Genomic DNA, 10,685 nt, shown 5'->3' on the forward strand with positions numbered 1-10,685 from the left:
TCAGCTTCGCCGGCCTTGGACACACCCGTGGAGACTCGAGACTCAAAGTGGGCCACGCCGCTCACGCACGATGACGGGTGCGACGTGGAGAGTGGACAGCCACGCCGGTACCGGCGCATTTCCGGGGTGATGGCTGAAACAGAGGATGAGGCCGTCTACGATCAGTTCGACAGCTGCTTGCTCGTGAGCTGTCTGTTCAGCGCCAAGGAGCCGCGAGACGTGGATGAGGCCCTCACGGACAAGGCATGGAAGGGCGCCATGGACAGCGAGATGTAGTCCATCATCGACAACAAGACCTGGGAACTTGTCTCGCTGCCTGCCGGACACAAGGCGATCGGCCTCAAGTGGGTGTACCGGGTCAAGCGCGATCCAACAGGCAACATCGTCAAGCACAAAGCCCGCCTTGTCACCAAGGGATATGTACAACGTCAGGGGGTGGACTTTGAGGAAGTTTTTGCTCCTGTGGCGCGGATTGAAACTGTCAGACTGCTGCTCGCGCTCGCCGCACACTCTGGTTGGGAAGTTCATCACATGGACGTAACATCGGCGTTCCTGAACGGTGAGCTAAGTGAAGAGGTTTATGTGGCACAACCGCCGGGATACGTCATCGCTGGCAAGGAGCAGAGTGTGTTGAAGCTGCGGAAGGCACCGTATGGCTTACGACAGGCTCCACGAGCATGGTATGCAAAGCTTGATGATTCCATGCCGACATGCAGTGTATCGCCGTGGTGACAAGCAATCCTTCTTGCTGGTGGGTGTCTATGTAGACGACCTTGTCATCACAGGAACAAGTCTGACAGAGATCGAGGAATTCAAGCGACAGATGTGCCAGTTATTTCAGATGAGCGATCTTGGCCGCCTCAGTTACTATTTGGGCATAGAAGTGGAACAAGGAGATGGGGTGATCACACTCAAACAGCAGAGCTATGCCGGAAAGATCCTGGAAGTGGCTGGTATGAGTGATTGCAACAGCTGCACCACTCCCATGGAGTGCAGACTGAAGCTGGTCAAGGAAGACGGGGGCAAACCTGTGGATGCAACACTGTATCGCAGAGTTATCGGCAGTCTCCGTTACCTGGTAAACACCCGTCCCAACATAGCTCATGCTGTTGGGGTCGTCAGTCGCTTCATGGAGAAACCAAGTACTCATCATTGGGCAGCCGTCAAGCAAATTCTGCGTTACATAAAGGGCACAATGAGCTATAGCTGCAGCTACAGAGCAGGAAACAGCAGTGCACACTTGCTTGGGTTCAGTCATTCTGATCATGGGGGAGATGTTGGAGATCGGAAGAGCACATCAGGTCAAGTCTTCTTCCTCGGTAAGAACCTGATCACATGGAGCTCCGAGAAACAAAGAATTGTTGCTCTCTCGTCTTGTGAAGCAGAATATGTGGCAGCATGCACAGCAACATGTCAGGGTGTGTGGCTCAACAGTCTGCTCGCAGACATGAAGGGAGTGACACCGGAGAGCTTCAAACTGATGGTGGACAATAAATCAGCGATTGAGCTAAGCAAAAACCCTGTTCACCATGACCGCAGCAAACACATTGACATCAAGTTTCACTATGTCCGTGACTGCATGGAAGCCGGAAAAGTGCAAATTGATCATGTGGGCACCAAGGACCAACTAGCTGATCTTCTGACGAAGGCGTTGGGCAGGGTGCAGTTCATCGAGCTATGGCAGCGTTTGGGAGTAGCTAGGATTGGGAATGGACAAAGAGATTAAGGGGGTGAAATGTTAGCTTCCTGTAATCTCTGTTGTCACGATGATTAGTTTTGTTTTCTATTAATAATGTATGGCCGCATGTGGCGCGTGCAAGTAGCTAGGACGGGCGTGCTGCACTCTGCACATGATCCCGCGTTTTACCTGTTCTCCCGATCCGCAAAAGCTGTGAGACGAGGCCGTGGGATGACGCGGCAGAATCGGATCATAGCCGGCGGATCGGGAGGTAGCTAGCTAGTAGTCAACTGCTGTAACAAGAGATATAGCAGAGAGTAATAACAGAAAACGTTGCAGCTTTTTAGTGCGGCACAAAACCACTGTCTTCTTTCTCTGTCTCTCTCTGAACTTCTTCATATTTGCGGCTACTGTAGCAATTCCGGCAATGACATTTTTGACAGATTCAGAAGACGAGGTACAGTACGAGGGCGGGATCATCTACAGGTTTGTCATACCCAGCATAGCTACAACGTGTGAGAGTAATTCTAATTTTTTTGACAGATTCAGAAGAAGAGGTACAGTACGGGGGTGGGATCATCTACAGGTTTGGAAAGAGTGAAATCAATTACTTTTTTGTCAACATACATGTTTTCAACTAATTTTCCGTTAACCTCGTGGATGGACAATGCCGTGACACCCACAGGCCAGCTTGCGAAGGCACCTTTCTGGACACCTTGCATGGACGGCGGCGGGACTCGAATGAACGTTTCTGTCAATCATCAGGGTCCACGACGAGGCATATCGTTCCATCCGTCCTCCTTCATGTTCATACTTACATTCTGTTTTGTTTTTATGTACGTCACACTAATTGTGTAACCTATGTTACGGTCAAGTGGTATCTTAGTTCTCAAAATTTGGAGCTGCTCCAAATAAACCTGACGTAAAAACAGAAATACAATACATATTTAGGAATTAGATTGAAGTGCATACCCATTGTAGATGAAGAATCCCTCAATATTTATATCTGAATATTTTACTTGTTCCAAGCGGTTAAGCTGCGAAAAATGGAATTGCTTGTCTCAACAGGAAGTGGAACCAAGGGCAGTTCCACCTAGGCTGAGGCAGTATGGTTTCCTCCTCTACATGTGCATGGTCTGTGCGACTTGCGGTAAACGTCTTAGCCTTCCTGGCCGACGTGTTGCGTGTTATATAGAGGGGTTGCGAGCCCATAAACGCACACAGGTTGTTGAGATAGATTACATCTTGTGAAGGAAGAAAACTAGAGATAAGAGGAGATAGAGATACAAAAGATTTTCAGCTAACTAACTACTCCTCCGGCTATGTAGATTCTCCTTCATGTACACGCCTTGTGCACGCCTGCATCAACTGGGCTGAATCATCACGTTTGACACCCTCCCTTAATCATAACTTCATCAAGTTGAGATTATGTTTGAAGTCTTCAAACCTTCTTGTGGGTACAGCCTTGGTGAAACCATCAGCAACCTGGTCTTTAGAGTGAATAAACCGAATGTCCAAGAGTCTATTCGTAACTCTTTCTCGAACAAAGTGAAAATCTATTTCAATGTGTTTAGTTCTGGCATGAAAGACTGGATTTGCTGATAAATAGGTAGCACCTAGATTGTCACACCATAAACATGGAGCTCTAGTGCTTCTCATACCTAGTTCCTTTAAGATTGAATGCACCCATATGATCTCTGCAGTTGCATTGGCCAACGCTTTGTATTCTGCTTCTGTACTAGACCTTGAAACTGTAGCTTGCTTCCTTGCACTCCAAGATATTAAGTTACGTCCAAAGAACACTGCAAAGCCACCAGTTGAGCATCTGTCATCTAGACATCCAGCCCAGTCTGAGTCAGAGAAGGCACTGATAAGTGTCGATGATGACTTGCTGAAATTTAGACCAATGCTTAATGTATTTTTCACATATCTTACTATACGTTTGCAGCAGTCATGTGAACAGTGGTAGGTGCATGAAGAAACTGGCATACTTTGTTGACAGCAAAGGAAATGTCTGGTCTGGTCAATGTTAAGTACTGAAGTGCACCTACAAGACTTCTGTATTTTGTACCATTTTCTGGACTTAGAAGCTCTCCTTCAGTAAGAGACAATTTTTCAGTACTGGATAAAGGAGTAGGTGCAGGCTTACAGCTTTGTAAACCAGCCTTTTTTACTAAGTCTGTTGCATACTTTTTTTGAGAGAGATGAAGACCATCCTTGTGTTGCTTGACCTCAATACCAAGAAAATAATGTAGATCACCTAGATCTTTGAGAGCAAATTCTGCACTTAAGTCCTTCAACAGTGTTGTTATTGCTTCATCAGATGAACTTGTCACAATTATATCATCAACATATATAAGAACAAATATTGATATACTTGACTTGTTATAGATAAATAAAGAGGTGTCAGACTTTGAGGGAACAAATCCAAGTGCTTGCATTTTTTTACTGAGACGGGAATACCATGCTCTTGGGGCCTGTTTCAATCCATACAACGCCTTGTCAAGCTTGCACACATGAAGTGGTGCATGTGCATTTACAAACCCAGGTGGTTGTTTCATGTAAACCTCTTCTTCCACAACACCATGGAGGAACGCGTTCTGAACATCTAGCTGACGTAAACTCCATCCCCTGGACACGGCAATAGATAAAACAAGTCGAATAGTAGCAGCTTTCACAACTGGACTAAACGTGTCCTCATAGTCAATACCATACCGTTGTTTAAAGCCCTTTGGAACGAGTCTGGCTTTATAACGATCAATGGTTCCATCAACTTTCCTTTTTATCCTAAAGACCCACTTACAGTCAATAAGATTATTACCTCGTTGTGAAGGAACCAAATGCCATGTTCTGTTTTTCTTAAGTGCCATGATTTCATCATTCATTGCTTTTCTCCAACGTGCATCTCCCAAAGCATCTTCAAGAGTATTGGGTTCTCCTGGTTCACCTGTTGAACATACTAATCCATATTTTGTAACATGCTTATAGTCAATAGGTTTAATTACCCCTTGTTGAAGTCGTGTTCGGCGCGGATTGGCAACAGGAGCCTCTGCAGAATACTCCGGCACAAAGGATCCAGGGTCTGGATCAGGCCGATCCTGTCCCGATCCCGATGAAGATCCGTGCAGGGCTCCAGGATCCACAGCGTGAGCAGTCGACGCCGAGGCAGGATTTTCTGTGGCCGTGGCGCGCGGAGCAAGCGATGATTTGGCCACAGAGGATCTGGGCCGGGGCGTATCATCATGGCCCAATGATTGGCGCCTGGACCCCGCGCCAACAGGATCTGTCCCCGCATCCGCCGAGCCAGTCGTGACGCGCCGCTTGTAGATGCGTAGTTGGCCATTTTGCTGGGCCCGGCCCAGACCAGAGGCGGCCTGCCACCTGTCGGGCGATGGTTCGGGCGCGCAAGAGGAGGTGGTGCGGCCCGCTGGGCTCTGCCGCGTGGCTGACGCGGGCTCGCCTGCACGCCCGCCTGTGTCGTCTGTCAGGACTGGCGCGGCAGATTCGCTGCCAGGCGCGGATCCCGGGGAAGATCGACTGCGCGGCTGCAGCGCTTCTTCCGATCCCGAGGAGGATCTGTCCCCTGGACTGGGAGACATGAAATAAGGACCTGTTGGTCCATTTTCTTCACCATTTGCTGTAGTTTTTGCATCACTGTTTTCTGCATCATCACAGAGCTCATGAAGATCATTAGTAGGGTTAGTCATATGATCATCACAATTTGTAATACCCCCTTGATCATAGGCAGAAAGATGAGAGGGAAGTAGCAAAAGTTCTTTGCGGAGGAGTGCGCCGGCATTGGGGTGGAGGTCCGCAAAGGGAAATTTGGTCTCATCAAAGACAACATCGCGAGAGATGTAAACTCGACCCGTGGAGATGTCGAGACACTTGACACCTTTGTGTTGGGCACTATAACCAAGAAAAGCACACTGTTTTGATCTAAACATAAACTTGCGTTTGTTGTAAGGCCAAAGATTGGGCCAACAAGCACAGCCAAAGACACGGAGAGAGGTGTAATCTGGTTTTGTGTGGAGGAGACGTTCCATAGGTGTTTCATTGTTGATAACACGACTAGGTAACATGTTGATAATGTGAACAACTGTCAGAAAAGCCTCATCCCAGAACTTGAGGGGCATGGATGCTCCAGCTAGGAGGGCCAAGTCAACCTTGACAATGTGCCTATGCTTGCGTTCGGCCGACCCATTTTTTGGTGAGCGTGGGGGCATGATACATGGTGAGATATGCCTATGCTTTGGAAGAAGGAATTTAGTTTTTCGTATTCCCCTCCCCAATCAGGCTGGACAGCAAGAATCTTACTGTCAAACTTTCTTTCAACAAGTGTTTGAAAGTTGTGAAAAACTTGGAACACATCTGATCTTCTCTTGAGGAGATAGATCCATGAAAAATTGCTAAAGTCATCGATGAAACTCACATAATACGTGTGTCTACCAACAGAGGAGGGGGCAGGCCCCCACACATCAGAAAAGATCAATTGCAGCGGTTTGGTGGAGACACTAGTAGATATAGGGTACAAATAGTTTCAATGTTTCGCTCACCAACAAACGGGAGCTTATTTTTCCTAAGTAATTTTTCAACCAAAGAGAAAGAGGCATGTCCTAGACGATCGTGCCATCGTGTGGACGGAAGCTTGATAGCACCACAAGCTTGTTTATTGAATCTTCTAAACTCCGGAATCAACGGGTAGAGCCCTCGAGCACATCTACCTCGATAGAGAATTTTCCTCGTTGCCTGATCCTTGATCAATAAGAAATAGGGATGAAACTCGAGAAAAACATGATTGTCAATGGCAATTCTATGAACGGAGAGAAGATTTTTATGACCACTAGGAACATGCAAGATTCTTTTGAGATGAATTTTACGACTAGGGGTATTAAAAATTGAATGGCCAATGTGACGTATGCCCATACCTTCACCAGTGGCCGTGTGAATTTGATCCTTGCCACGATATTTCTCCTTCATGGTGACTTTCTCGAGCTCGTTGGTGATGTGGTTGGTGGCGCCGCTGTCAACATACCAGTTTGTGTCAACTCCATAGGAGCCATCGGCCGCAGCGGCAACTTTCTCTTCATCTTGCGAGGAGTCACCATCATCTTCTTCATAGCGGTACCAACAATCCTTCGCCGTATGTCCTGGCTTGCCACAGATTTGACAGCGGGGCAAGTCCGGGCGGGATCTGTTGGAACCACCACTGCCACCACCGTGACGCCCTTTGGAGTTTCCCGAGCGGCCGCCGCCGCGCGAGTTGTTGGAGTAGCCGCCACCACCGGAGCTGAACCTCCCTTTGCCACGGGGAGATGAGCGTGAGCGAGAGCCACCGCCGCGGCCTCTGTATGCAGAGTTGGCTGACGACTTGAAGCCACCACCGGAGCCTTGGTACTGCGCCATGCGTTGATCAAAGTTACTGAGCATAGCAAAGAGTTCATCAAGGGTTATCGGGGTGACGCGTGCATCCAGTGCAGAGACAAGCGGCTGGTAGTCTTGGTCCAGCCCGTGGATGATGTAGGACATGAGCTCATCGTCCTGGATGGGTTTGCCCGCTGCGGCGAGCTCATCGGCGAGGCCCCTCATGGCGGCGAAGTAGGTGGCCACCGATTGGTTGCCCTTCTGGGCGTTGATCAGCGCTGTACGGATGTTGTTGACGCGGCTGCATGACTGCGACGAGAACATGCTCGCCAGCGCCACCCAGAGTTCCCTCGCCGTGGTGATCAGGGTCACCGTGACGAGTACTTCTTTTGAGAGGTTTTGCAGCAGGTATCCTAGGACCTGCTGGTCCTCCCTCACCCAAATTGGATGAAGAGGATTTGGCCCCTCGGTTTCCTTCCCAGCAGCATCTTTGGTGATGTGGGTTTTGGCCGGCTCGGTGGACGTGCCGTCGACGTAGTGGAAGACGCCGCGCCCCGCAGTTGCGGCATGATCTGTGTCCGCCATAGGATGTAGTTGGTGCGGGAGAGTTTCTCCGTTACTCCACCGCTGAGCGACGACTGGGAGGAGGAGGAGGTGGAGGAAGACATGGCTGCGCACGGAGATGGGATAGCTAGGGTTTATTGGAAGAAGATTGCTCTGTATACCATGTGCGACTTGCGGTAAACGTCTTAGCCTTCCTGGCCGACATGTTGCGTGTTATATAGAGGGGTTGCGAGCCCATAAACGCGTACAGGTTGTTGAGATAGATTACATCTTGTGAAGGAAGAAAACTAGAGATAAGAGAAGATAGAGATACAAAAGATTTTCAGCTAACTAACTACTCCTCCGGCTATGTAGATTCTCCTTCATGTACCCGCCTTGTGCACGCCTGCATCAACTGGGCTGAATCATCACGTTTGACATGGTCTACGCTTGATTTTGACTTATGATCTTCAATAACGGGGACCAGATAACTCTGCGTTATCTGCCAAGCGGTGAAAATTCATTAATGTAAAAGAACACCAGGTCTTTTCCCCCATAAACTCACTTTGTTATGTCCAGATGCAGAAATCATTCTACTGTTATAATCTTCAAAATTTGTAGCGTATTGGATTTTGAGTTGTGTGTGCAGTTTTAATTTCCCCCATTGAACTTAGCTATTATCTCAAGTGAAGTACATGATATAATATGTGTTGACATGATGGGATTCACCTAATTGATTTGCTTAATTTCCTTGGTGTTTATAAATCTTATGGCACCTTCTTGCTATTACTATACATGGTTACATAAAAATCATGCTTAGGCTACTAATTCTAAATGTATATAGCTTGCTTGCATGGGTAGATTTCCCACCTATTTTAGCATGTTGTGTTTCTACTTTTGTTTATCTAGGATGCAAACCTTTGAAAGAGAGAATTGATATTGAGTGGCTGCCCATTTTTTTCACCATCCTTCTATCAATAACTAGCATTTTTTGATGGGATAGTTTATGATCTCCAATCCTTATTGTTTATAGACTTGGTTCAGTTTGACTTTATTTCTTAGAAGTTATCTGCATCAGTTCATGTATAAAAATAGTTTTCCTGTCGCATTATTCGGCATTGACAGCGTCACATGTAAGAACAACCAGTTATACCTTTTGGTTACTTGTGCATGGAAAGAAGTCAATGAATGCAAAGTTATTCCCCTAATTTCTCAGCTATGGTCATGATTTACTTGATTGCTCATAGCATCCACATGTCTTACTGCCCATTCTGTTCCTCACAAACATTCTTTTTTAAGAAATCCAGATTCTTTGTTTCAGTGATAGTTAAGTGATTTGTCAATTTGTAGGCCGAACTTGTTGATGTGCTGAAACACTTGTATTTCTTTCATTCGTTCATCCAGTTCTTGTTGACTCTCCTTTTATCTCCCTTTGTTTAATCCCAAACTTGTTGTTTTACGTTTTGTAATGCAGGTTTCACTAGACACGCTCAGTTCTTATGGTGTGAAGCTTGCTTTTTTCGTGATCTGGTCGGTTTCTGTTCCTGCTAGGTTGCTCAATTTCTTTGTTTCTATACTAGAGCATGGCGCTGATTCGAAATCTCCCTGACGTTGCTGCATATGTGAATACATAAAAACAATGGGAATATTGATAAGGACGTAACTCAACTGAAGTTTAAATTGATTGTTGGTTGTTATGCATGGGCCGGTGCTTAAAGCCTTCTTATCTTTTTGTTGTGCCACACTGCTGTTATACTGATTATGATGATCAAACTGTGAGTTTTGACAATTTCCCCTGTATGAGCATGGTCTGGTGGTTGTGGTGTCTTGAAGAGGCAGGGGAAAGTTATTCTGTAATAATTGTTACCTCATATGTCATAACAAGATGAATGAGAAAGCAATTTGCGACTATAGAGGTTCAGGAATCTTACTGAGAAATATTATCTCTGTAATTGTTCAGTTAAAACATCTAGAAATTTATATGTATGTGATGTTTTTTATTTCCGCATATGTCATGACTAGATGAACGAGAAAAACAATTTTCTACAATGTGATGGTGCATTGCAGGTGCAAGCTTACTAGTACGAATTAAGTAGTTGAACATATATATGTACTTACAGAAGGTTTGACATAGAATGCATGGATATTAAGCTCTTTAATAGTTTGATTCAGAGGGGGGTTGTCGAGCGCTTTGTACTTGATGATCCCACGCGCCATAGAAAACTCTCCAGTGCCACTGATAATTGCCATCTGGCCTTGACCTACTTGGCGTTAATCCCCATCGCCACGAATGATGATCCATTGAACCAGATATCGTTTTGCATGGTAATATATATCAGTATCACATGAAAGTGGTCAATCTTCAGTATCTAATTGAGCATGCTATATAACTGAGAAAACGAAAACCGTAGTCTAAAATATGTATAAGTGACCTGGAGTTTTTCTCGAATACCATGCTGAAGTAGTTGAACCAGCCTGGACCGGCTACATCAGCCTGCACTTGCATGCCCTTCGTGCGGGCAACAATGGTGGAATTGGGGTTTGGTCCATCAATCACAGTCCAGTCGATAACAGTAGTTAGACCAAACACGGCTGGTTGGCTGGACAGAACAATTGCTACCTGGTTTGTGCCTTGTCCAAATGCGATTTGGTGCAAGTACAGGTGCAAGTTTACCTCGGACTCGCATTGAAGAACAGAGGAAAGGGATGCACATGCCATGGATAGAATGGAATGCAAGGCCAAGATCATGGACAGGACTACAAGGCTAGGGCTGGCCATTGCTAGCTGGGGTTTTGACTCGGAGAAGAAGAAGAGGGTAGCTAGGAGGTGTGTACGTAAATTGACTACGGAACTATTTGTAGTGCTCGAGGACTAGCTAGCATATTCGTTCCATACCCACTTGTTTCTTTTTTGTTTGTGATGATCTGTTCCGTATCATTTTTAGTTTCATTTCTTTAGCTGTCATTTCGTTTAGGATAGACTACGCATGTGAGGCTGAACAATACCTTGTACATGTATCAACCCTTAGAGATCACAAAGGTCAACTGTGTTTTGAGGAAATATATTACCGGTTTTTTTCCTTGTCATATAATATGTACA

The 10,685-nt window shown here is 46.2% G+C and overlaps 1 protein-coding gene and 1 long non-coding RNA gene across 3 annotated transcripts; both read right to left on the bottom strand.

Moving 5' to 3' along the window:
- Positions 1–2,123: 2,123 nt before the first annotated feature.
- LOC147988278 (uncharacterized) lies at positions 2,124–7,627 on the bottom strand. The gene is made up of 4 exons (XM_087534454.1): positions 6,607–7,627; positions 3,670–5,339; positions 2,497–2,595; positions 2,124–2,258 (listed from the first exon to the last, which is right to left on the bottom strand). The coding sequence occupies exons 1-4, from the start codon at positions 7,625–7,627 to the stop codon at positions 2,124–2,126; spliced, it is 2,925 nt and encodes a 974-aa protein (XP_087390580.1).
- A 150-nt stretch (positions 7,628–7,777) lies between these two features.
- Positions 7,778–10,400, bottom strand: LOC125515357 (uncharacterized). Of its 2 annotated transcripts, XR_007287082.2 has the most exons (3): positions 10,018–10,400; positions 9,704–9,846; positions 7,778–8,087 (listed from the first exon to the last, which is right to left on the bottom strand). It is a non-coding gene; the product is annotated as an uncharacterized LOC125515357 (long non-coding RNA). The 2 variants fall into 2 exon arrangements; XR_007287192.2 differs by having other exon boundaries at positions 9,704–10,400.
- Between the last annotated feature and the right edge of the window lie 285 nt (positions 10,401–10,685).

This window comes from Triticum urartu, chromosome 1A, assembly GCF_056163025.1.
Source record: "Triticum urartu cultivar PI428250 chromosome 1A, HENAU_Tu73, whole genome shotgun sequence".
NCBI lineage: Eukaryota > Viridiplantae > Streptophyta > Magnoliopsida > Poales > Poaceae > Triticum > Triticum urartu.